The sequence below is a fragment of the Littorina saxatilis genome, linkage group LG11 (genome assembly GCF_037325665.1).
Source record: "Littorina saxatilis isolate snail1 linkage group LG11, US_GU_Lsax_2.0, whole genome shotgun sequence".
Taxonomy (NCBI): Eukaryota; Metazoa; Mollusca; class Gastropoda; order Littorinimorpha; family Littorinidae; genus Littorina; species Littorina saxatilis.
In genome coordinates this window covers 16,553,119-16,581,051 of record NC_090255.1, presented here as the reverse complement: position 1 = coordinate 16,581,051, position 27,933 = coordinate 16,553,119, and the positions used below count along the sequence as shown (strand labels likewise).

Here is a 27,933-nt window from a genome sequence, read left to right as displayed (position 1 = left end):
GAGGAAAATATTATCACCATAAATACTGAACAGTCCAGGCTGATCTGTTCCAAAGACTACTATCCTATTTTCTAGAAAAGATAACCTTTTTTTGTGTGGTTTTTTTTTTTGGGGGGGGGGGGGGGGGTTCTAAAATTAGATTCAAAAAAAAAATTATCTCTTAGTAAGGATCACTTTTGTTTGGTTTTCTGTGAGGTGAGGATGTATGCTTTTTTTTTTTTTTTTTAACAATATAACCGCCTTAATTCACAATATAAGACATACACACAGAACCAAAAACAATCATTCACACTCAAAAAAGTCACATACACTGTAAATACAGACCGTTACCTGTAAAATGCAATAACCTTATTTTTGTCTGAAAATTTGACCATTAAGAAGAAATGCTTAGCCTTAGGCACCACAAAACTGTCAACTGGACGGATTTATGTAAAAGTATCACACACATGCATAAATTATGCAAGATGTTATCAACAACAAATTGAAATGGACGGTTGCATAAATCAATACAGAATATCATCCACAAAGAAAATGGACAAAGTTATCCATTCAAAAAACAAACAAACAAACAAAACAAAAAATCTCTGGACAACAACTCCTAACAGACTTGGACGGAGTAAAACGCGCATACAGACAGTGAAATACAAATCACACAAACATGTTGCTGGGATTTCCTTCAGCCAATTCAAAAGAAAACGGTCATTAAAGAGCCAGTATTTTCCCCCACCGCAGAAAAAGTCTGGTAAATCTGCTGAATGATAGCAAAGTGGTCTGCAATTTGAAAAAAGTTTTGGTGGATGCCAACTGCCGAAGCCACACAATGTATCCCTGTCATACGACTCAATATTTCTTTAAAATGTATCAGCTATGATCTGAGCTTAATGCAGCACTCCATATACATACTTTTTCAAATCCTTGACAAGCCACTCAGCAAAGACAAGACTTTTGATTAGTAAACATGTCTGGTTGCAGGCATGAAAACTGAAAAAAAATAAAATACTGAAAACCAAATTCGAAGGCGCGTAGCACCAAGTTTCGCAAGCGCGAAGCGCCAAGACTTCTAGGGGGGTCCGGGGGCATGCACCCCCGGAAAAAAAATTTTTCAAGGGTGCAATTTGGTGCAATCTGGGGCTATCTGAGCCTTAAAATTGGATTCAAACATAGCCCCAAAACTATTTTACTATAACTATGACTAGGAAAAAAAACAAAAAAAAAACCCGGGAAAATAAAAAAAAATACGGTTTATTTTTTTCAAAAATACGGAAAATACGGAAAATACGGAGAATTTTCATGCCTGTGGTTGATACCTTCCTTGTTTTGAAAAGGATGATGCAGAGCAGCACTGAATCACACAATGGTGTGTTCTTGACACGGAATAAGAGCCTCCTTCCCCTTGGACCTGTAGCAACCTTCAGCAGCCTGGCCGTTCTTTCTGCACTGCGGGCATTTCATTTTTGAACTCGGTAACACCAGTGTCATTCTCATTATTTCAGCAATAGCTTTCCACTCTGCACGAAACGCAGCCAAGCTGTTGATTTTCAGTGTGTTTCTGAATGGAAACATGCTCTTATCTCTGACAAAACCCTAGACCTGTTTGTGATTGTGCACAAGATCGTTAACATCGGAAGGAATGTAAGGTACCCAGACACTACTCGGACAAATGCCGGTCCTAGTTCAGCAAGTGTTGCCCCTTCATAAAAATCTGAACGGAAAACTGCTTCAACCAGCATGCTTTGACTTTTAAAGGGCATTAATGGAACACATCACACACTGCATTGTAGAAATCCAGTGGCATACATTCAAAAGAACAGAATAAAAAGATCATACAATGCAGTTCAAAAGGAGGATTCCCCCCTCCCTGATTAACTACATAAGGAGGATTCCCCCCTCCCTGATTAACTACATAAGCAATATGATGAAACAGATTTTAAATCAACGTTCCAAATGCTGCTATCACAGATTCTAGTACAGTGGAATACCTACCAGGTAAACCCCAGGGGTGGTTGTTGTTGCAAGAGCACAAGATAAATACGCAATCCGTTATGTATGTTAGTACCCTACACATATACTTGTCTAAGTATAGCAGGACTATGTGGGATCATCGCAAGACCGAGCAGGCTAATATTCTTGAAAGTACCTGAACTGCTCCAGATTTAACGAATGCGTATCTGTTGTTTGTTCAACAACAACAAAATAGGGGGGGGGGGGGGGGGGGGGGGGGCAAGAAAGTATGCATAAAGGGTTAACAACAAAAACTCCAGCACCGCATTCAACCCCGAACTTCAGTGTTCAAAATAATATCGCACATCTAAAGAAAGAAGATCATACCTCATCATTCACATAAATCGCCCTTCATACACAAACAGAAAACAATCATACATACAGAATTCAGCTCTTACACACACACACACACACACACACACACACACACACACACACACACACACACACACACACTAACAGTATTCAGCCCCCAGAAAAACACAAGCATACGCATACAATTCAGCCCTCAAAAACCACACAATCATTCGCACAAAATTCAGCTTCAGAAACACCACCTTTAAACAATTACAAAATTCAATCTCCATGCAGTCACAGCAGATTTTGATGGGAGCAAACACAAAAATACACTCCACTATTTAATGCTGTATCAGTCACAAGGTCATCCCAAGGTCATGACAATTCACAAGGTCACTTGAAGGGCACGAGAAGACAGAGACAAAGAAGTCCAGATTGTGACCTACATAGAAGTTTTTTCACATCAGCTGCATCGTTTGAGAAGGGCGGTACGTGCGGATACTAAAATCTTGAATGCCTCCTCGCTGCCAGGAGCTACACTTTTGTCTGGGTGAAGCAGGACTGCCAGTCGACGATAAGCCTTGTTGATGTCATCCCTGAAACAAGGTAAACAAGTGATTGTTACAAGTAGGATACAGAGGACTCCCCCTTTTAAAGACCTTGCTTTTTCACATGTTCTGTTATTATTATTATTATTATCAAGTCTTATATCGCGCGCGTATCTCCAGACTCGGACTCAAGGCGCAGGGATCTATTTATGCCGTGTGAGATGGAATTTTTTACACAATACATCACGCATTCACATCGACCAGCAGATCGCAGCCATTTCGGCGCATATCCTACTTTTCATGGCCTATTATTCCAAGTCACACGGGTATTTTGGTGGACATTTTTTATCTATGCCTTTACAATTTTGCCAGGAAAGACCCTTTTGTCAATTGTGGGATCTTTAACGTGCACACCCCAATGTAGTGTACACGAAGGGACCTCGGTTTTTCGTCTCATCTGTTCATGGACCTGTATAAATTAACTTCCATTTTAAGACAACCTCCTTTTTAAGACCTGATTTTCTCAGATGTTTTGAGGTCTCAAAAGGGGCTTTGCTCTGTGTTCAGCTTAAACCACTGTTGCATGTGGGTTTTTAATCCACTGTCTGAATTTACCTGGGTGACCAAACCAAAGGCGACTTTGAAAATTCAAATGTTCACAAACCATTGTCTGGAAAGTTCTTGCATGCCTATCAAATTTCCTACATTCAGACTTCAGGCTTGTGCATATGCACACATTAAAACCTTTACTTTTAAAGAGTGGTTTGCTGGTGAACATGTCTATGAACTTTTCTGCCCACCACACTGCATTTAGAAACGTCTGAATGTTCAAGGTGGAAGCTGTGGAAGTTACCAGCTCAAATCAGATCAGGACATCTTCACGTATCACAGACTTGTAAAGGATTGAGCAAACAACGATGACAAGCAGAGAAATCTACAAGTCATAATACCATCAAACCCTAGCAGTGTGCGTAGTTTCAAAGGTCTAGCTTCAAAAACATCTGATATAACTTCAACGTTAAGTTTTTAAGAATCAAACACGACCCCGCTGTGACCCTAAAATTTGTCAAGGGTCAACCAAACTGGGGTCATGTCGGGAGATCATCAAACCCTAGAAGTATGCAAAGTTTCAAAGCTCTAGCTTCAAAAGCATCTGAGATAACCTGAACGTTATGGTTTTTGTCCACAGACGGACAGACCATCGGACATGGCTCATTACGAAGACACCGATTACTCAGCTGAGTCAATAAAAAATATACAGCAACAACTGACAGCTGATCAGACTGATTCAATGATTCTGAAAAAGACATTGATTTTGTGGTGAATTACTCAAAAGGCCAATCTTGTGCTAATAATACAGTCCTCAGGCCTAACCTTTAAATGACACACACAGAATAATCAAGACATGCTTTCACTCACTTTGTGGCACCTGGCGAGATACCCAGACGCTCGCAGTCTGACTTTGAGTTTTTGAGTCTCTGTATAACCTCAATCTGCTCCTTGGTGTAGCCTAGCTGCGTGGTGAAGGGCGCCTTCTTGCCGCCGTTTTCCACCGTCGTCACCACACCCTCAAACAACGCCTGCAATCAGGGAACAGAGAGGTGAACAGATAGTAGATGTCGGCCAATTTTCTCAGCTCATTGATGCATTACTATAATTATATCCTTGTAACTACAATACTAACACTACTAACTCTACCAACTGATGCTAAACTGACAGTTCATCAGCTCATGTTTTTTAAATTTCCTTAATATCAGCTTTCATCAGTGCAAAGGGAGCATGTACTGGCTTCTGTTATGACACTTCTCTGATCTGCGGCAATTATTCTAAGTTTTTGTAACCCCCAAAACACTTTTCATTTTAGGTCTGCCAAAAAAATTCTGCTTGCGTTGAATCTCATCATAACTGCATATAAAAGTAGCAACTACTCACCTATGCCATTTAGAAAATGAAAGTCAGCTAGTCTGGCAATGCAAAATAGCGAGAAGGAAAGGTCTCCTAGAACTGAATATTAAAGTTTGGTCTCTATGCAATTGAGGAGAGATCTACCCTTTATTATCTGCACTAAGATATCAAACCAGTATTTAAACCTTCAGATATTCAATCCAGACCTGCACTTATGAAAATGGCCGATACTTATTGTAGGAAGTAAGCACACACACAATACCTGAAACATCTCAGTCACACCCTCCCCTGTTTGTGCCGAAGTTTCAAAGTAATGGAAACCATGGGAGTCTGCCCACAGTCGACCTTCTGCTTCGTCAACCGCTCGCGGTCGGCTGTCAATCTGAAACATCATCACGAAACCTGCATGTACACATTGTGTAACTACTTCAAGCTATTTTCAAAGGATCTACCGCCAACTAAAATAAACTGACATTCAACTGAGGAAAAGAAGCTCCTTATCAACAACACCAAAGCAGTCACAATTTTGTTTCAGTGCAGAATGCAGGCAATCCATTCAAGAAAGACTGAGTTTCAAGGAAATAAATAGCAGAGCCCCTCATGGGGTGGGGGGGTTTGTGGGCAAGGCCCCCCAGAAACTGGAAGCATTTGGTCCTTGTAAATTGAATGTAGCCCCCCTCTGGTGAAAGATACATTGTGCATGTAAAGATAAACAGTATTCTGTTGCTCTCATTTAAAAAAAAACCCAAAAAACCAATGTCTTTATGGAAATCCCTGAAAATAATGCCGGAGAATGGCACACATGTAATTCATACTTTAATTTTCAGATTGTACAAACTCATGATTGGATTATCTCCTGCTGAGTGAAAAATATGAAAGAGTGTTGCTCCAGTCCTCACCTTATTAGCGCAGACACAGACAACCATGTTGTCAGATTCGCTCTTGTCTCCAAATTCGTTGCGCATTTCTTGCACCCACGTGTCGAGCGACTCAAAGCTGACGCGGTTGCCGATGTCAAACACCAGTATAGCACCCTGGGAGTCACGGTAAAATTCATTGCGTACCTGAAACACAGAACTTTAATACTCAGGGGCATTATGGCACATCTATATAATACAATACAAGCTAGACTGACATTCAACTAACAGAAAGCATTGTTTAAACTTTTGTTAAATTTGTTTTTGATAAATGTATTTTTTCCCTCTTAACCCTTACACTGGTGCAATTCTGTAACACATGTTACATAGCCACTGGTGAATGAACAGAGAGAAAAATAAAGAAAAACGGTCATATAGGTTTTCGCATCCATGGGAGGTAATCAGAACCGACCAAACAGACTTAGCCAGTAGCGCGACATATGTCGTGACAACCAGGTGACAGTATACGTAAAGTAATGCGACATATGTCGCGACAACCAGCCTAAGGGTTAACATTCAGAAACACTAAAGTTCATTCTTTCTGAACTGAGATTTTTATTCAACAAGAAGAGCAAACGCTCGATCGAGTCACTTTCGCAGTTCTGAATATTATATGAGGCATCAGATGGACAGGAAGAAATTGTTATTCACAACACAATGAGTCACGTTCACATAAAATTTGAGCCCGGTCACTTTTATAGTTTCCGAGAAAAGCCCAACGTTAAGTTGTGTGTTGCCGAACAGAAAAGGCTAGTTATCTCCCTTGTTTTTCTGATAACGTTCGTAAAAGGCTACAGATGTAAATACTTTGATGTAAAGAATAATCCTACAAAGTTTCAATCACATCCGATGAACTTTGTCAAAGATATAAAATGTCTAATTTTTCCTTTGACGCTGACCTGTGACCTTGAAAAAGGTCAAAGGTCAACGAAACCATCGTTAAAGTGTAGAGGTCATTGGAGGTCACGACTAAACAAAATATGAGCCCGATCGCTTTGATAGTTTCCGAGAAAAGATATAAAATGTCTAATTTTTCCTTTGACGCTGACCTGTGACCTTGAAAAAGGTCAAAGGTCAACGAAACCATCGTTAAAGTGTAGAGGTCATTGGAGGTCACGACTAAACAAAATATGAGCCCGATCGCTTTGATAGTTTCCGAGAAAAGTCCAACGTTAAGGTGGTGTCTACGGACGGCCGGCCGGACGGCTGGCCGGACGGCCGGCCGGCCGGCCGGACAGACTAACACTGACCGATTACATAGAGTCACTTTTTCTCAAGTGACTCAAAAATGTCTGATTCTTGGATTCAGACAGAGAAATCCTTATTCTTCAAACACAAACTGACTTATTTTTGTTTTGTTTTGATATTTGCAGCAATGTTAAAGGCACACTCCTTCCTGTGAAATGAGTTGAGCTCATCATCTGAGATCTGGCCAGGCTTGTATGGGATAAGACCATCAAGCAACTTGCTTTATTTTGAGTATGTGTCCAAGTGGAGGGATGGTCTTAGGCACACAAAAAAAACAAAAAAAAAGTCTGTTTACGGTATCCCGACCGACCCTATTTTTTCGCGCGATCCTAGACTTTTTTTGGGCATTTTGGGGGGGGGAAGTAAAGTCTTTGATTATTGGCAAAATAACTTAAAAATATGTTTTTTTGAAGAAAAAAATAAAAAATGAAAATAAAACATCCCGACCTACCGACCCTATTTTTTTGCCTATAGATGTTACTGTAAACAGACTATTTTTTGTGTGTGCCTTATCCCATGTAAAAGCCTGGTCACATCTGAGATGATGAGCCAAGTTCTTTTCATGGGGAGGAATGTGCCTTTAGTCAGTGTTCAAAACAATATTTTTTCCATGCATGATGTCTGTATAAGGCAAATTCATACAAGACAAACATTTGACAAGAAGATCATGCATGATCAAAAAAATGATGCCGAACCATTTTAATTTTTACTCACTTCATAAAATATTGGGTGACCAGCCATGTCAAATATATTGACCTTGACATCTCTGTCTTTTACAGACACCCTGAAACAACAACAATCAATTCATTACAAAATAATGTGTGTGTGTGTGTGTGTGTGTGTGTGTGTGTGTGTGTGAGTGTGAGTGTGTGTGTGTGTGTGTGTGTGTGTGTGTGTGTGTGTGTGTGTGTGTGTTTCTATCATGATGCAGCACACTACAAGGCCCCTTAGCTCAGTTGGTAAAGCACAGGACTTGTTATCTGCTGGTCCCAGGTTTAAATCCGGGCCATGACCGACATGCGCCACATTTATGTGTAGACTATGAGATGGTATTCTTGCCCCACCCCATTGTCACCACTGTTGCACGTACAATACCTAGGTCATTCTGCCATACATGAAGGTGGCTCATTATATCTAAACGCCAACACACCTGGTTAGCGCGTCTACTCTGTTGCTGCTAGCTTTCCACTGGGAAGAAGCACCCCAAATTTCCCAGCAATGGGACAAAAAAGTCATGAAAATGAAATGAAAAAATAACATATGCACCTATGGTAACCACAAATATTTCTTACTTTATCTGTGATTTTACTTGTACATATAATATGACCATTTTAACGCCGCCAGTTAGGCAGCCATACGTTGATTTCAGAGAATGCATACTTGGTATTTTTGTGTTTCTATAACCCACCAAACTTTGTCATCGATAACAGGATTTTTTCTGTGAGTACCAAGTCTTGGTCTTGTTCTTGCGTGCATGTACAAACAAAGGGGGATAATTAAGGCACTAGCAGGTCTGCACATAAGTTGACCTGGGAGATGGGATAACTCCACCCTTCACCCACCAGGCATGGCCAGGATTTGAGCACTCGACCTTCCCCACAGGAGGCTGGCGTTTTATCCAAGGGGCATTACACCCGTCTTGTGAGGATGTAAAGAATTATCTGTTAATCTAACCAAGTGGCACTCTGCATCCTGTGCAGGGTAGAACCATACTCAAGTTACTGAAGCGGCAGTTCACGTCATATATATATATATATATATATCAAAAGCTAAGCTTTTACACTCAGTTGAGAAATAAATGCAACAAAAACTCAACTGCGATCAGCCAAATTGAATTCTAAATTTATCAGCCAAAATACTCACTTTGTCACTCCATAGTCAATGCCAATGGTTGCAAGGTACTTGCTCACGAACCGCTTTTCACAGTATCGCTTAATAATGCAGCTCTGAAAATAAAATAGACATTTTTTTTACACCGCACTTGCATTTTTATCAAAATCAAATATGATATATACATGTATAAGTCGTACCGAATTCACGTAATTGCCGAATTCGCGAAATCGGCAACATTTTTGCCCATTTCACGTAATCGGCAAAACACTGCCCATTACGCGAAATCGGCAGCGTTTTGCCGAAAACGCGTAAAGGCTTGTAAAATGTGCCCATTTTGCAAAATCGGCAGCCCGGTTTTGGCTTTAAAGTTCTCAAATGCCTAGGATATCTAGATACTCGAATGGATAAATGTTGCAATAATCGATAAGTTATGGCAAGTTGTGGCAAAAAGTGTAGTTTTCGTGCATTACCAGAGTTATGCTCGACACAGACCATAAAAACCAAAATAGGGAGGTAACGTAATGTTAATGTAATGTTCTGGTGACAAAAAAGTTACAGACTGTTTGTCACTTTTGCGAAATGGACAACTTTTGGGAGCCTTTACGCATTTTCGGCAAAACGCTGCCGATTTCGCGAATTCGGCAATTCCGTGATTTTGGCACGACATATAATATATATATATATATGCTTGTGCTCAACTGTGTATCCACTTAGCATAAACACTTGACAAATGTTATTTTGGGTCTATGAGTTGCTAATTCCCTGTGTACACTATTAGTATTACTATACCTCTTTCTTTACATTTTGCTTTCCCACTAAGGATCAAGTTCTAAGTGTTCAGGGACAAGTGGTAGATAATGGGACAGTGAGAGACTCAGACAGTTGAGGGTTAGGCGCATGTTTGGGAGAAGAGTGGGTTGAGAAGAGAGAGAGAGAGAGAGAGAGAGAGAGAGAGAGAGAGAGAGAGAGAGAGAGAGAGAGAGAGAGAGAGAGAGAGAAAGAGAGAGAAGGATAATCAGACGAAGCAAAGCCTAGGTATGCCTAGTACTATATAAGTTTGTAGTTGAATTTTATCTTTATCAAAGACGTAAATGCTGCATACTTTCCCTCTTCAGGATTAAATATATCACAAACATTGTAAATGCATAACAACCTCGCAGTCATCAAATATTCTGCAGTCACAGTGACACAGTCACAGTGACAGTCTGATATTGATAACGTTTTTGTTCGTTCCTAATTGTATTGTTGAAGCTGTGAGTGTGAGGCATATATATAATGATATATATATTAACGCCTTTAATTCTGTTTGAGCTTCATCGTTCTACTATATATATATATTAATAGCTTTGTTTTGGGACCGAGTTTTCTTCCTCACTTGATTAGTTGATGTCTAATTCAGACTGACGGCTTCGTTAGACAATCAACATAACCTCGTGTGAAAGAAAACTCTGATCCAAAACAAAGTCGATCTGAATAACGGGTAACACATTAACTCACCTTTCCCGATTCTGCATTCCCCATGCTGATGATCTTCACTCTCAGAGGTCTCCTCATTTTGGCCGATCTGTTTTTCTCCATGTCACTTCACAGTCCAGTTAACGCACAGTCTCTAACATAATCAGCCGAACCTACAGAAAAGAGAATGTCTCCACATTCTTAGTTGCATCGGCCACCAAAACGGCATAGTTTTCTCTGTTTCTTTTTTATCATAACATGTTTATGGAGAAGAAAACCACCCTGTGACCTCTAAATTACCTTCGACGCCTTACAATCACATGGACTAAGACGAATGTATGTTGTACTATCATAAACCTCAATTCGATTTGTTCCTAGCATCATCCAAAAGTAAAAAATGTGTCACAACAGACGACATTCTTCAGTCAGTTGTCGGGGCACGCACTAAACATTGGGTTCACGCCGAAGGACTTTCAATATTTTGATTGGTTGATATTCCACCCAACATTCCGTGGGAATTATCTCCCTTGATTGAATCCAGCAGGCTAATCTAAAACTGTAGAAGGGGGAGATGCAGGTAAAGTGTGTGGCGGTGGGGTTAGGTAGAAGTTGTGTTTTTTCGTATTGACAGGAGTGTTCACAAACCAATGTTGGACGAAGTAGGAATACTTTGCGACTTAAAACTTGAACTGCCCGCTTTTATTCAGAATTGTATGTATTTACACTTGTAGTAAGATGGGTTACAAGCTGGAAGGAAGAAAGTCGTTTTTCATGGCATTTTCTTGGACTATTTGCATTTTTGTTTGCTTGGATGCAGGGTGTATGTATATATACGACTTGTGTCTGTGTGTGTGTGTGTGTGTGTGTGTGTGTGTTCGCGATGCACGGCCAAAGTTCTCGATGGATCTGCTTCAAATTTGGTGGGCATATTCAGGTAGACCCCGGACACAACCTGGTCGATGAGAATTTTCAACACGTGCTCTCAGCGCGCAGCGCTGAACCGATTTTGGTTCCACCTCAGCTACCCGGGCCCCCATACCGACACACCAAAGCCGCTACACCACATCACAACGCCAAAGTTCTCGGTGGATCTTTTTCAAATTTGGACACCGTATTCAGCTACACCCCGGACACAATATCATCGATGAGATATTTCAACACGTGCTCTCAGCGCGCAGCGCTGAACCGATTTTGGTTTTTGTGTTCATTTCACCATTACAAGTAACTCTTCCTTATCTTCTCCAGTGTGTTGCGTTTATCTCCCTTCCTTCGTGTGGCTTCAATCCATATTCCCGTTTCTAAGTTACTATTTTTAGAATGTCACTGCGCTGTCCAGAACGCTTCCCTTGCACCCGTAAGTTGTTCTTACTGTCAAAGTGAAAAGGTCGAATCAATTTATAGCCACGCGAAAAATACACTCTCACCTATCTCTATATATTTATAGATATAGATATACATATATATATACGGCTTCTCTGTGTGTTTGTGTGTGTGTGTGGGCAAAAACCTGTGTATTGTAGAGTTCTGTTTGTGATGTGGTCTAGCGGCTTTTGTCTGTCTGTATGTTCTGGCATTTGAGAAGCCACAACAGATAATATAGGGCTAAGAAATAAGCTCTAAAAATCTCAAGTTGTTCTTACTGTCAAAGTGAAAAGATCGAATCAATTTATAGCCACGCGAAAAATACACTGTCACCTATCTCTATATATTTATAGATATAGATATACATATATATATATACGGCTTCTCTGTGTGTGTGTGTGTGTGTTTGTGTGTGTGTGTGGGCAAAAACCTGTGTATTGTAGAGTTCTGTTTGTGATGTGGTCTAGCGGCTTTTGTCTGTCTGTATGTTCTGGCATTTGAGAAGCCACAACAGATAATATAGGGCTAAGAAATAAGCTCTAAAAATCTCAAACCCGTTTGACAGGACTTCGCCTTCAAAGGTGATTGTGGTGAACCGCCACGCTGTCTGTCTCTGTCTCGCGATTCACCCCGGCGAATTCACCATTCCCAGTAACTCTTCCTTATCTTCTCCAGTGTTTTGCGCCTTCGTGTGGCTTCAATCCATATTCCCGTTTCTAAGTTACTATTTTTAGAATGTCACTGCGCTGTCCAGAACGCTTCCCTTGCACCCGTAAGTTGTTCTTACTGTCAAAGTGAAAAGGTCGAATCAATTTATAGCCACGCGAAAAATACACTGTCACCTATCTCTATATATTTATAGATATAGATATACATATATACTGTTCAAAAAAAGAAACGCATAGCTTGTAATATTTGGTTAATTTTTTTTTTTTTTTTTTTTTTTTTCGTCTTTACACTTGTTCCCTTGTCCCGTTGTGCTCTCACACCGCCCCGTCCCTGCACTCGCTGCTCCAACCACCTCTGCCAGACTCGTCGATTTTACAGACGCTCCAGGGGGGGATGTCGGGTCGCTGCAGTAGGCTACCCTCGGAAGATGACACTGCACTTCTGCTGAGTCACTTCGACGGTGTTCAGTAGTGGGTCTGTCCCGAGCTAACGGACGCAGCCCACTACCTACTATGCCCCCTACAAACGACATTGACTTTAAGTCGCGGACCAGACTGAGTGAGCGTCCCCTCCAGAGAGCAGACCGCCACCACGTCCCTCCGTCGACCCCCCAGAACGTCACACGTTGAAGACTGACAGCAGAACTACTATTCAGGGAAGGAAGGAACAGGAACACTGAGACCAAGGTCACCATGAGAGCTCCGGGAATGAAGGGCCATAAGAGCAAGGACAATTTATATTTTGGATGATTAATGAGATGAGGATGATGATAATGATGCTTTGGATTTCCAATTTTGGTTTGAGACTACGTGACAGGGCAGCACTCTACGCTTACTGTCATAATATATCCTGGCGTCAACCAGGCCCGAGAACTGCCGCACCTGCGGTGTTGGTCAGGTATACAGAACCTGAGCACCCTCAAAGTCGCATTCGTTAAGTGAATGACACTCGGCTGTGTGATCCCAGCCTTCCCATAGGAACCATAGCACTTCCACTCTGGGTAGGAGCCGACCGTAGCCCGAAAAACCCACATGACTCTGATGGGATTCGAACCCACGACCTCCCGGCCCGCAGCCCGATGCGCTAACCACTGCTCTACGGGGGCCGGTTTATTTGGTTAATTTAGTTATATGGCTACAAGGATATCCACCAAACTGCAGAAAATGTTTATCTGGTCGTCGACCTTTCGTCCATTGCCACAAGTGAGCTCTGCACGTGACGCATGCGTTATCAGTGGCTACAATGTCAAAATTGCTCATTTGGCATGACCACTCGTCATGCTTCAGTGTAATCTCGTGAAACTCAGGGAATATTGAGCTCTCACCATGTCTTCCAAAACCCATAAAAGCGGATTGTTCGCCACAAAGAAATCAGACGACAATTCAGCGACGAAAGATGGCCCGATTGAGCAGAGAAGACCGCCAAATTGCATTGGGTCGTTTACAAGCAGGCCAAAGTCAAAGTGCAATCGCCAGGCACTTCCACGTGTCCCAGAGCACCATCAGTAGACTGTGGGTCAGGTTTCAAGCCACTGGCTCCGTTGCTGACTTGCCACGAGCGGGAAGACCAAGGGCGACAACTGCTGCTCACGACCGCTTCATACGGCTCCGCCACCTCCGGAATCGTTTCCTGTCGGCCTCATCTTCTGTCCAGGCTCTCCCCGGGCCACACCGATTATCGGACCAGACCGTGCGGAACCGCCTGCATGAAGCTGGTTTGAGAGCTCGCAGACCTCACAGAGGAGCTGTCCTCACCCGCCGCCATCGCCAGAACCGAGTGCAGTGGGGCAACCAGCACCTTCGCTGGACCGTCCGGAATCACTGGAGACACGTGTGGTTCAGCGACGAGTCCTACTTCCTGCTCCAGCGACATGATGGTCGGAGGAGGGTCTACCGGAGAGTAAACGAACGTTACGCGCCCAACTGTGTGGATGAGGCACCCGTTCATGGTGGTGGAGGCGTCATGGTGTGGGGGGCGATCAATACCGCTGGAAGGAGCACCCTGGTGCACGTCCAAGGGCGCATAACTGCCCAGCGATACGTGGAGGAAATTCTGCGCCCACACGCCCTTCCTCTTCTGGCTGACCAGGATGCCATATTCCAGCAGGACAACGCTCGCCCGCACACAGCACGACTCACCACCCAGTTCCTCACCGACCACCATGTCCAGGTGCTTCCCTGGCCATCCATGTCGCCAGACATGAACCCGATAGAACACCTCTGGGATGAATTGGACAGACGTGTGCGCAGGCGAGAAGAAGCGCCGGCAAATCACCGCGATCTATTGCAGGCACTTCAGGAGGAGTGGGACACCATCCCACAGCAAGATATCCGGCATCTGATCCAGTCCATGCCCAGAAGGTGCCGGGCAGTTGTTGCTGCTCAAGGCAGTCACACCCCCTACTGACTTGACAGCCTCGGCACCCAATCGTATTGATTGACTGATTGATTTGAAGATGCAAATGAACTGTGTGTGCATTCAACTGTGTCCATACCAAATTTCAAACAAATAATCTAAATATTGGATTTTCTGTTAATTTTTTCGAAAAATAAAACAAATTTGGCAAGTAGCAACTATGCGTTTCTTTTTTTGAACAGTATATATATACGGCTTCTCTGTGTGTGTGTGTGTTTGTGTGTGTGTGTGTGGGCAAAAACCTGTGTATTGTAGAGTTCTGTTTGTGATGTGGTCTAGCGGCTTTTGTCTGTCTGTATGTTCTGGCATTTGAGAAGCCACAACAGATAATATAGGGCATAAGCTCTAAACTTCTCAAACCCGTTTGACAGGAGGTGATTGTGATGAACCGCCACGCTGTCTGTCTCTGTCTCGCGATTCACCCCGGCTTCGCCGGGTATTCCTCTAGTATATATATATGTCTGTTGGTGCTTATTTTGATTGTTGATGGTTTTGGTTGGTGTATTTTTTGTTAAAGCTTTTTTTCCCCAAGATCGTATCTCTCTCTCTCTCTGACAGACACACACACACACACATACACACACACACATATACACACACACACACATATACACACACACACACATATACACACACACACACATATATACACACACACACATACATATACACACACACACACACACACACAAGTACAATCACTGCCAGCAAAGACCACAAAGAGACGAAATATTAACAGCAGACTGTTTTAACTGCAAATGTAAAATAATGTACAAGAACCATCATAATACAAAAATTCAAACTATCAGCCTCTTTACACTTACTGTAAAATACTGAATGTGAAAAAAATATTAACTGTACACACATAGCATCTCCAATCCCACGTTTGATTTCACTCTGTTGATTCATGTTATCATCTCTCCCTGGCTTGACGTTTTGCACTTGTAACACATTCAAAACCTAACAAAGTTTTGCACTTATAACACATTCAAAACCTAACAAGATAGTCCAGGAATCAAAGAACAGATTACTGAAGTTTACTCATCAGTACCATAAACATTTTCAAACATAACTTCTGTCAAGGTTTGTTTTTAAAGGTGGACTATATATATGACCCCATCAACCAAATTCTCAAAAAGTCAGCCCCCCCCCCCCCCCCCCCCCCATCCTCTGGAAAATTGTTTTGCCCAGAGAAGGTATATGAAGCAATCTTATGCCATCTAACCTTATTTTGCCAGTGTATTTTCATTATCAGATCATGCATGTGTCTGTTTTTCTCTGTGTGTGTGTGTGTGGTGCATGTGTGTGTGCATGCATGTGTGTGGTGCATGCGTATGTGCCTTGATGTAAACCGTGCACAGGGTGGCGCAGTGTTACCTAATCTCAGTGTGGTGTATCACCCTCCGAGGAGAATTGTTATGTGTCATTTTCACATTATGCGCCAACGGCACATTAGCACACCAAACCCCGCTGGACTTTCATCCGCCAGCTCGATGCGAGCAAACTCAGTTTTCTATATATAAAAAGAAATGTAAAAAAGGCGGTGACAAATTCCTTCAGTTCTAACATGCAATGAAGAGATGAGAAGAAATGAATGCTAACCGTGAATGTTGATAACATGTATGTAAAGATTGTACAAAATAAAACAAAAACCATAGAAATGTATACATGTCCTCAATTTCAACCAATCCGATTCAGCGCTTCGGATTCATGCAAACCCCCCCCCCCCCCCCCCCCACTCCCTTTATTTTGTTCACAAACATTTCAGCAGTGTTTCCACATAGGATAGTGCATGGGTCGGTTTAGGACCACATTCTGCGTCCCCGGCAACGAGCCTGGCTGCGAGCTGCGAAGGATGGGGAAGACCATGGTGTTGCCGGGCATGACGGCACCGGTCGGCAACATGGTGTTGATGGCCGGTCTCTGGGTCATTAGTTGAACCTGGCAACACACAGGGAGAAAGATTCATTAACTATTTTTCTCTCACGTCTGTCAGGAAAAGTATCGGGAGAACACAGCAACATAGGCTTTGTTACATATACATTGTACCCCCCTTTCTCAGGAATAAGGTGCAATTGCTGTGTCAACAACAGTTTGTGAAGATTCTTTGGAAGCAATAAATATAGACACTTTTCTGACAACATTCTGTATTCCTTTGCTCAAGCTGATATTTCAGTCACAAGTTGTAGTGGGTACCCCTTAAATTTTCAGCAGGAGGCAGGAATACCCTATCCTTTTCTTCCCCAGAGGTTAACAAATATGCTAAAATATTCTGAAAATATGGAATGCTGAAACAAATAAACAAAACAAAAGCAAATGCATACACGACTTGCCTGCGTCACATCCCATTACAATGGAACCCCCCTTTTAAGACACCCCCCCCCCCCCCCCGATAGAATACTCCCTCTTTCCATACAGACGGACACTGCTCAGTACTAAGACTTTGCGATTACTCAGGTGAATCTAAAAGAACACAATAAAACTGGGAATGAATTCCCCAAATACCTGTGAGTTTGTCTGGAAGGTGGCAGGAGCGGTGGCCCCAAGGCTGTGCAGGTACTGCAGTTGTTGCAGCGGCTGTGATGCTGGTTGCTGTGGTTGCTGCCGGTCAGAGACTTTACTTGTACTCCACGCCACCACCCTCCGCCGTCTACCCTACCGTTCTTCTTTCAAACAGTCTGTTAGCTTCTGCCGTCTACCCTACTGTTCTACTTTCAAAGTCCGTTAGGTTCTGCCGTCTACCCTACCATTCTACTTTCAAACAGTCCGTTAGCTTCTGCCATATTCCCTACCGTTCTACTTTCAAATAGACTGTTAGCTACCATTTACACTGCTGTCTACCCTACCGTTCTACTTTCAAATAGACTGTTAGCTACCATTTACACTGCTGTCTACCCTACCGTACTACTCACAAATAGACTGTTAGCTACCATTTACACTGCTGTCTACCCTACCGTTCTACTTTCAAATAGACTGTTAGCTACCATTTACACTGCTGTCTACCCTACCGTTCTACTTTCAAATAGACTGTTAGCTACCATTTACACTGCTGTCTACCCTACCGTTCTACTTTCAAATAGACTGTTAGCTACCATTTACACTGCTGTCTACCCTACCGTTCTACTTTCAAATAGACTGTTAGCTACCATTTACACTGCTGTCTACCCTACCGTTCTTTCAAATAGACTGTTAGCTACCATTTACACTGCTGTCTACCCTACCGTTCTACTTTCAAATAGACTGTTAGCTACCATTTACACTGCTGTCTACCCTACCGTTATACTTTCAAATAGTCTGTTAGCTACCATTTACACTGCCGTCTACCCTACCGTTATACTTTCAAATAGTCTGTTAGCTACCATTTACACTGCCGTCTACCCTACCGTTATACTTTCAAAAAGTCTGTTAGCTACCATTTACACTGCTGTCTACCCTACTGTTATACTTTTAAACAGTCTGTTAGCTACCATTTACACTGCCGTCTACCCTACCGTTATACTTTCAAATAGTCTGTTAGCTACCATTTACACTGCTGTCTACCGTACCATTCTACTTTTAAATAGTCTGTTAGCTACCATTTACACTGCCGTCTACCCTACCGTTCTACTTTCAAACAGTCTGTGAGCTACCATTTACACTGCTGTCTACCGTACCATTGTACTTTTAAATAGTCTGTTAGCTACCATTTACACTGCTGTCTACCGTACCATTCTACTTTTAAATAGTCTGTTAGCTACCATTTACACTGCTGTCTACCGTACCATTCTACTTTTAAATAGTCTGTTAGCTACCATTTACACTGCCGTCTACCCTACCGTTCTACTTTCAAACAGTCTGTTAGCTACCATTTACACTGCCGTCTACCCTACCATCCTACTTTTAAATAGTCTGTTAACTACCATTTACACTGCCGTCTACCCTACCGTTCTACTTTCAAACAGTCTGTTAGCTACGGTCTACAACTTTGCTTTCTTACATAGCCTCAAGCCTGTCCTTAACATGGCCAAGTCGACTACGCCAAGTATACTTCGCGAAGCTGTCCGCACAAAGCTTTAGCACTGAGTTTTCAGTAAAAAAAAATTTGCGAAGTTGATTTCGGGCTCAATTAAGGACGGGCTTAAGGAAATCACAGAAAATTGTTTATCATCTGAGAGTTTCTTGTTTTGGCCCAAGGGGTTTTCTTGTTGTTGTTATATCATATCCAGTTGCAGATTAGTCTAATTTCTCCTTCTTTCCTGCTTCTGATTCTTTTAGCAGAACTGAGGTTGAAACTTTAAAAAATCTAAGCTTATTTTGCATCAGCAGAATTAAGGTTGAAACAAACATATATTCAACCGTAGAATTAAAGTTGAAACTTACATAAAAGTAATCTAATCTTATGCTATCTCTCATTTCATGCAATCTTTCTTTTACGCTACTTTTTCAAAAATTAATATTCTGCCTATAACACAGCTTATCTATCAGCATTTACTATGCAGTCATATATTCTCCCGACCCCTCTCTCCAGATTTTATTTGTCTCTGCATACTCTTCCCAATTCTTTTTATTCCAGTAACCCACAAGCCCAAACCACTTCTCTTCTTTTGAACTTTAAATGTTGACACAAACAAGCAAAGACATAGCTACCTGTGCAGGGAGGAAGTGAATGTTGTGCCCCATCCCCAGTGTCTGCGGGGGCAGGGGAAGTCTGTTTCTCCATGCTTCATCCTGAAATTCAACACAAAATACACATCAGACACACTTTACTGACATTTTGCCTTCCACCATTGCCAGTGCAAATGCAGCTTCACGAACACATAGGTTACAGTTTCTTCTTTTTCTTCTGCATTCATGAGCATATTTACACTCTGTGTCACTTTGTGGTGATAATTTTGCGTGCTACACTGGTTTTTTTGCCCTGCCTCATGGGCAGAATTACACCATTTACTGGTTACAAATTCTTAATAATTCAACAATAACAATAACAATAACAGCACTTTATTCGGTGTATTTAAAATGTTACATTAAAATGTTACATAAAAATGGAAATTTTTCTTCGGCACACCCTGCCTGCCTGTAAACGATTATAACAACAATTGTATAGGACGACACACATAAAACATAAAAGGGATACAATCAAATATGATATTGCACTATGTATTCCAAACCATTCTTAAACTGTTGCTCCCGGTCATTCACAATTTTGTAATGCCTAAACATCCCACAACTGGTTCATTCTTCACTCGTTCACTGCTCACAATTAACTCTTAGCTCTTGCTCCATGAAACTTTAAGTAAACAAAACCTTTGTACCAGCCTTTCCTTGTCATTAACCAAAGTTATCACCTTGAAAACTAGGCCAAGGTTAAAACAAGCCATAAGTGTTTCATTATGGATCAGACAAAAGCATTCCATACTCACCGTCTGCAGACTGATTGCTTGTCTAATGTTGGGGTTTGGCAAGTTGAATTTCTGGGCCTGAAACAAAAGTTAGATTTTAAATCTTCATTTTCTCAAACAAGTGCAAGTGCAGTTACGTGTAGCAAAATGAGAATGCCACTTGGACACATACAACAACTCAACAGCCTGGCTACTTTCTGTGCAAAGTGAGAATTTGGTGCTGAAATACATTTTGCAGATTGAAATAGTTGTGAGTTACCAAGTTACTTCAGCAAAATAATACCTACTCTGCACACAAAGGTGCTCGGTTCAGGGTGTACATTGTCCATGTTCTTATCCTAGGACGTATTTCTAATGATCGATAAGATGTTTTACATAAAAGACAAGATATTCTTACAGGCACAGTCCATTCTGTGTTAACAATTCGGCTCACCATCTCAGATGGGATAAGAACTTGGGACACACCAAAAATTAGCAACCACATTTTTGCTTCCCGTGCAGTCAAAAAGTTTCTGATAAATCCGTTTTGCAGGGTGACACTTGTGTAAAATATGTTAAATAAAGGACAAATACAAAAAAATCCCACCTTCAGTTTTTCCTCCTCCAAAGCGCTCAGCCTCTTCTCCGACAAGCTGACAGTTGCGGCAGTGGTGAGGAGGGAAGCGTCAGGGGTGGGGGTGGCGTCTATGGTTGCAGCGTTGATGGCATCGATAACCTGGCGACAAATGCTCTTGTGCGAGTTCCAGTGACTCTGCTGGCAGTCGTAGGTACAGTAGCTGGTGTTCCAACAGCAGTAGTACATGGCTTCCTTCCAGCAGTGTGCACACTGCAACATCCATAGTACACTACAGCAGACCTGTTTACCCCCATAAGTGTTTTGGAGTAATGCTCAGCCCCAAAAATAGTAATCCTGGCACAAAAATAGTAATCATCCAGCACTCGTCGCCAATTACAACGCACATGACAACTGTGTCTGCGAAAGGCAATCATGCACATATATCCATCATTCACAAACAAAACACATCAGTCAGTTTTTGTAGTCATCATAATTTCAAAGAAGATCACATCAAAAGCACATGCATCACTGATTCTTTTTCTTTTGCTCGTAGCAGGCCTTTTTCAGTGTGTCAAGCGCTTTTCTACTACAGGTACTTGCGCGTGCCGAATGAGTGAGGGCAAGACTTCACCACTAGAAGGCTCTCCAGCGTCTCATCAGACAGACATGATCTCTGGTCAGTCCTGTGCTTTTTCACCCCATTTTGCCAGTGAAAAAAACAATGCCAAACATGTGAATTCATAAAAATAAAGAAATTTTTTTTTTACTTTTTTTTTAAAACTTTTTTTTTATTTATGAAAATCGTAGTCTTGACACGGATAGCGGAATGGCGTATTTTTTTTAAGACAAGAAGAGCAAACGCTCGATCGAGTCACTTTCGCAGTTCTGAATATTATATGAGGCATCAGATGGACAGGAAGAAATTGCTATTCACAACACAATGAGTCACGTTCACATAAAATTTGAGCCCGGTCACTTTTATAGTTTCCGAGAAAAGCCCAACGTTAAGTTGTGTGTTGCCGAACAGAAAAGGCTAGTTATCTCCCTTGTTTTTCTGATAACGTTCGTAAAAGGCTACAGATGTAAATACTTTGATGTAAAGAATAATCCTACAAAGTTTCAATCACATCCGATGAACTTTGTCAAAGATATAAAATGTCTAATTTTTCCTTTGACGCTGACCTGTGACCTTGAAAAAGGTCAAAGGTCAACGAAACCATCGTTAAAGTGTAGAGGTCATTGGAGGTCACGACTAAACAAAATATGAGCCCGATCGCTTTGATAGTTTCCGAGAAAAGTCCAACGTTAAGGTGGTGTCTACGGACGGCCGGCCGGACAGACTAACACTGACCGATTACATAGTAACTTTTTCTCAAGTGACTCAAAAATCGTAATAAATTACGCCAAAATCGTAAGGGTAAACAGGTCTGCTACAGTTAGCATCAACAGTGCGCACACTGCAACATCCACAGTACACTACAGTTAGCATCAACAGTGCGCACACTGCAACATCCATAGTACACTACAGTTAACATCAACAGTGCGCACACTGCAACATCCATAGTACACTACAGTTAGCATCAACAGTGCGCACACAGCAACATCCATAGTACACTACAGTTAGCATCAACAGTGCGCACACTGCAACATCCATCGTACACTGCAGTTAACATCAACAGTGCGCACACTGCAACATCCATAGTACACTGCAGTTAACATCAACAGTGCGCACACTGCAACATCCATAGTACACTACAGTTAACATCAACAGTGCGCACACTGCAACATCCACAGTACACTACAGTTAACATCAACAGTGTGCACACTACAAAATCCATAGTACACTATAGTTAGCATCAACAGTACGCACACTGCAACATCCATAGTACACTACAGTTAGCATCAACAGTGCGCACACTGCAACATCCATAGTACACTGCAGTTAGCATCAACAGTGCGCACACTGCAACATCCATAGTACACTACAGTTAGCATCAACAGTGCGCACACTGCAACATCCATAGTACACTGCAGTTAGCATCAACAGTGCGCACACTGCAACATCCATAGTACACTGCAGTTAGCATCAACAGTGCGCACACTGCAACATCCATAGTACACTGCAGTTAGCATCAACAGTGCGCACACTGCAACATCCATAGTACACTGCAGTTAGCATCAACAGTGCGCACACTGCAACATCCATAGTACACTGCAGTTAGCATCAACAGTGCGCACACTGCAACATCCATAGTACACTGCAGTTAGCATCAACAGTGCGCACACTGCAACATCCATAGTACACTTCAGTTAGCATCAACAGTGCGCACACTGCAGTTAGCATCAACAGTGCGCACACTGCAACATCCATAGTACACTGCAGTTAGCATCAACAGTGCGCACACTGCAACATCCATAGTACACTGCAGTTAGCATCAACAGTGCGCACACTGCAACATCCATAGTACACTGCAGTTAGCATCAACAGTGCGCACACTGCAACATCCATAGTACACTGCAGTTAGCATCAACAGTGCGCACACTGCAACATCCATAGTACACTGCAGTTAGCATCAACAGTGCGCACACTGCAACATCCATAGTACACTTCAGTTAGCATCAACAGTGCGCACACTGCAGTTAGCATCAACAGTGCGCACACTGCAACATCCATAGTACACTGCAGTTAGCATCAACAGTGCGCACACTGCAATATCCATAGTACACTACAGTTAACATCAACAGTGCGCACACTGCAACATCCATAGTACACTGCAGTTAGCATCAACAGTGCGCACACTGCAACATCCATAGTACACTGCAGTTAGCATCAACAGTGCGCACACTGCAACATCCATAGTACACTGCAGTTAGCATAAACAGTGCGCACACTGCAACATCCATAGTACACTACAGTTAACATCAACAGTGCGCACACTGCAACATCCATAGTACACTACAGTTAGCATCAACAGTGCCCACACTGCAAAATCCATAGTACACTACAGTTAGCATCAACAGTGCGCACACTGCAACATCCATAGTACACTACAGTTAGCATCAACAGTCCGCACACTGCAACATCCATAGTACAATGCAGTTAGCATCAACAGTGTGCACACTGCAACATCCATAGTACACTGCAGTTAGCATCAACAGTGCGCAGACTGCAACATCCATAGTACACTGCAGTTAGCATCAACAGTGCGCACACTGCAACATCCATAGTACACTGCAGTTAGCATCAACAGTGCGCACACTGCAACATCCATAGTACACTACAGTTGACATCAACAGTGCGCACACTGCAACATCCATAGTACACTACAGTTAGCATCAACAGTGCCCACACTGCAAAATCCATAGTACACTACAGTTAGCATCAACAGTGCGCACACTGCAACATCCATAGTACACTACAGTTAGCATCAACAGTGCGCACACTGCAACATCCATAGTACAATGCAGTTAGCATCAACAGTGCGCACACTGCAACATCCATAGTACACTGCAGTTAGCATCAACAGTGCGCACACTGCAACATCCATAGTACACTACAGTTAGCATCAACAGTGCGCACACGGCAACATCCATAGTACACTACAGTTAGCATCAACAGTGCCCACACAGCAACATCCATAGTACACTACAGTTAGCATCAACAGTGCGCACACTGCAACATCCATAGTACACTGCAGTTAGCATCAACAGTGCGCACACTGCAACATCCATAGTACACTTCAGTTAGCATCAACAGTGCACACACTGCAACATCCATAGTACACTGCAGTTAGCATCAACAGTGCGCACACTGCAACATCCATAGTACACTACAGTTAACATCAACAGTGCGCACACTGCAACATCCATAGTACACTGCAGTTAGCATCAACAGTGCGCACACTGCAACATCCATAGTACACTGCAGTTAGCATCAACAGTGCGCACACTGCAACATCCATAGTACACTGCAGTTAGCATCAACAGTGTGCACACTGCAACATCCATAGTACACTACAGTTAACAACAACAGTACACTGTAGGTAACGAAATAATATCTAAGAAAAAAAGCTCTTGGATTCCTTTGAAAGTTATGGAATTAGGTTCAGGGGTTTGTAACAATGATAAAAATAACCTACTTTAAAACATTGAGAATGCCGTAAAGAAAATTGAGGCACATTTCTGGAAGAGGCTACAGTGTGAAGGCTGCAAAGTAAAGGTTTTCTCCTCTGCAGATAAACTAGTTCTGCCATTTGCCAAAGTTGAAGATGAGGCCTAAAAAAAAAAATAGGTGTGGTTACGGTAACCCGACCTACCCTATTTTTAGGGGCCGACCCTATAACTTTTTATTACATTTGTCCAAAAAACCCACAAAAAAACCAAGAAAACGAGTGCAGAAAACGCAATGAAAGCAAAAGCACCCGAGTCGCACACTTATTTCCCTGTCAAGTAGGTTTAATTTGTACACATTAGAAAAAAAAGTTAAAAAAAAAAAAAAGTGATTGCCTACCTTCCTAATCCTACCCTATTTTTTTTGGCTATGTTACCGTAACCACACCTCTTCTTTTTTTTGGCCTGAGACAGTGAGAGTAAACTAATGTATTGAAGGCAATCACGTCAGAGAGAGGAACTTCCAAAAGATCTAGGCACCTTAAGCTTTCTTTCTTTCTTTATTTGGTGTTTAAGGTCGTTTTCAACCACGAAGGTTATATCGCGACGGGAGAAGGGGGGAGATGGGATAGAGCCACTTGTCAATTGTTTCTTGTTCACAAAAGCACTAATCAACAATTTGCTCCAGGGGCTTGCAACGTAGTACAATATATTACCTTACTGGGAGAATGCAAGTTTCCAGTACAAAGGACTTAACATTTCTTACATACTACTTGACTAAAATCTTTACAAAAATTGACTATATTCTATACAAGAAACACTTAACAAGGGTAAAAGGAGAAACAGAATCCGTTAGTCGCCTCTTACGACATGCTGGGGAGCATCGGGTAAATTCTTCCTCGTCCCAACCAATATGGGACTCCCCCTAACCCACGGGGGGCCACCTTAACACTATTGTGACTGTCACTAGCATTACCCCGGCGTTAACGTCATGCCTGCCCAAGCTTGCCACCAAAAAACTTCCCAAAAAACAGTAACTGTAAAGAAATCTGTCTAGCAAGCTTGAATCAAGTCCAATCACCACCAAATTTTGTGTACTAATTAAACAAGAAGGGCAAAGCCCATACGACTCACATGATTGACCTTGACATGACCTTGACCTTCAGGGTCAAGGTCAAATAACTAAACCTAGCAATGACATACACTAAGAACTGCTTTACACATTTTTCCTACCAAAATATATATTTTCCTACCAAGGTCATGCAACACAATGTTAATTCAAGACATAGGAAGTACAATGGTGCTTATTGGCTCTTTCTACCATGAGATATGGTCACTTTTAGTGGTTCACTACCTTATTTTGGTCACATTTCATAAGGGTCAAAGTGACCTTGACCTTGATCATATGTGACCAAATGTGTCTCATGATGAAAGCATAACATGTGCCCCACATAATTTTTAAGTTTGAAACAGTTATCTTCCATAGTTCAGGGTCAAGGTCACTTCAAAATATGTATACAATCCAACTTTAAAGGACCCTTGCGACCTTGACCTTGAAGCAAGGTCAACCAAACTGGTGTCCAAAGATAGGGCTTACATTGCCCTGTATAACTACATAGCTAAGGTTGCCATTCTCGATAACTTCAGAAAAAAATGCGAAAATGTGAAAAATAGAAAATTTCCTAGATAAATTTTCATTTAATTAATATACTTACCCGAATCACATTAGCATTGAGTCACCTGAGATGCTTATCACTGAAAAACGCTTACCCGGCTAAAATTTTTAAAGGGAAGCAACCCCATCACCAAAACGAAAGTGAAAGTAGCTTTGGTAATGGGCCAGCACACTGGGAGTTACCTCCCATACGGGTGTGTGCCACGTCACTTCCTCTAGGAACACGTGCCTATTCTCATACGGCTTTAAAAAACTTAAAACCATACGCGGGGCAGGTGGGAGGGAATACAGTATGTGATTCGGGTAAGTATATTAATTAAATGAAAATTTATCTAGGAAATTTTCCATTAAATAACATATTCTTACTCCGAATCACATTAGCAGATAACATCAACAAGGCGGTGGGCTAGAAATGAATCAAAACTCACCATCAAGTTCTGGACAGGAACTGACCTGCTGCTATGAGAGCTGGAAGGCCTCTGGAGCCATCCTGTCGAAGAGCCGAGACGTCCCGAAGATAAAAGTTTATGAAAACATCTTCAGAACGCCAAAACGCAATTGTCAGCACCTCCTCTAGACATCTGGAGCGCAGTACTGCCAGAGAGGATGCCCACGCCCTCATTTCATGGGCTCGGGCCGAGTCAAGTGGCAAGGAGGGCATGACCGCCCCCCTCTTTGTGCGACTCCACTCATAAGCTTGCTAAATGAGCGAGGACACCCACCGGGCCAACGATACCTTCGACAAATCTTACTCGCGCCTAGAAAAGGGCGAGATAAACAGCAACTTCTGAGAACTAGACCGAAACGGCTGAGTCCGGGCTAAGTACAGACGAAGAGCCCTCACAGGGCAATTGACCGAATCAAGGTCATCCGGGGCCAACGCGCTGATCAGAGCCTTGACTCTAACCAGCGGAGAGGCCTGCCCCGGAGACTGATTCTTGGCCAGGAAATCGGGCCGGAAACGCAAAGATGCGGAACCGTCCGACTAAAAGGAGATATCTCCAGGCTGACCCGACAGGGCGTGGACCTCGCTACCCCGTCGGGCCGTTGCCAACAAAAGAAGAACCAGCGCTTTGCGAGTGACATTGAACAGAATGGCCTCGCTCAAAGGCTCAAAATCCGCAGAACGTAGGAATTCCAGGATTAAAAACAAGTCCCACTTGGGAGCGGGCAAACGAGCTTTCGCTTCCTTCAGAGCAGCCCTTTTAATGACTGCAGCTATAACGCCCCCGACTCGAACAGACCGACCGATCTGCTTAAGAGTCGCCGAGATAGCGAAGCGCCGGACCCTCAACGAGGAGCCTGAGGCGCCCTGCGAAGACATGAAAGAGAGGCGGTTGGCGACCTGAATATAGCGCGGAGCCACCGAACTCACCCCTGTAGCTGAACACCAGGCAGTCCATGCCTTCCAGTGGGAAGCATAAACTGACGAGGTGGACGCTCTATGCGAGCGAGCCACCAAGTCCAGACGGATGGAAGCCATCAGGAGAGGCAAAGTGGAGCAAATCTGAGCTTGGAGCTTGTCCACCCTTCTCTGAGAAGGCTGGACAGTCCACGCGACCGT

At 42.6% G+C, this 27,933-nt stretch overlaps 2 protein-coding genes and 1 long non-coding RNA gene across 4 annotated transcripts in view; all 3 read right to left on the bottom strand.

The window, feature by feature from the left end:
- Nucleotides 1-118: 118 nt before the first annotated feature.
- On the bottom strand, nt 119-10,660 carry LOC138979871 (dnaJ homolog subfamily C member 27-like). The gene is made up of 7 exons (XM_070352626.1): nt 10,247-10,660; nt 8,780-8,862; nt 7,631-7,700; nt 5,651-5,815; nt 5,014-5,133; nt 4,266-4,426; nt 119-2,894 (listed from the first exon to the last, which is right to left on the bottom strand). Exons 1-7 carry the CDS (start codon nt 10,325-10,327, stop codon nt 2,762-2,764), a joined length of 813 nt encoding a protein of 270 aa, XP_070208727.1. The 5' UTR covers nt 10,328-10,660; the 3' UTR covers nt 119-2,761.
- A 4,722-nt stretch (nt 10,661-15,382) lies between these two features.
- On the bottom strand, nt 15,383-15,813 carry LOC138979870 (uncharacterized). The gene is made up of 2 exons (XR_011460162.1): nt 15,646-15,813; nt 15,383-15,610 (listed from the first exon to the last, which is right to left on the bottom strand). It is a non-coding gene; the product is annotated as an uncharacterized lncRNA (long non-coding RNA).
- A 104-nt stretch (nt 15,814-15,917) lies between these two features.
- Nucleotides 15,918-27,933, bottom strand: part of LOC138979869 (pneumococcal serine-rich repeat protein-like) — a 72,046-nt gene continuing 60,030 nt past the window's right edge. For both annotated transcript variants that reach the window (XM_070352625.1, XM_070352624.1), the window contains 5 exons: nt 20,615-20,854; nt 20,050-20,106; nt 19,277-19,357; nt 17,156-17,251; nt 15,918-16,591 (listed from right to left, as the gene is read on the bottom strand). In XM_070352625.1, the coding sequence (XP_070208726.1) occupies nt 16,415-16,591; nt 17,156-17,251; nt 19,277-19,357; nt 20,050-20,106; nt 20,615-20,854 (651 nt within the window). In that variant the 3' untranslated portion in view covers nt 15,918-16,414. The remainder of the gene's footprint in view (nt 16,592-17,155; nt 17,252-19,276; nt 19,358-20,049; nt 20,107-20,614; nt 20,855-27,933) is intronic.

Bases quoted from the DNA above. Each gene is read 5' to 3' on its own strand.
- LOC138979871 (XM_070352626.1), bottom strand. From the start codon at position 10,327: ATGGAGAAAAACAGATCGGCCAAAATGAGGAGACCTCTGAGAGTGAAG. The intron at 7,701-8,779 runs GTGAGTATTTTG...TTGTTGTTTCAG, and splicing joins ATTGACTATGGAGTGACAAA to GGTGTCTGTAAAAGACAGAG. The intron at 2,895-4,265 runs GTGAGTGAAAGC...ACCTTGTTTCAG, and splicing joins ATCTCGCCAGGTGCCACAAA to GGATGACATCAACAAGGCTT.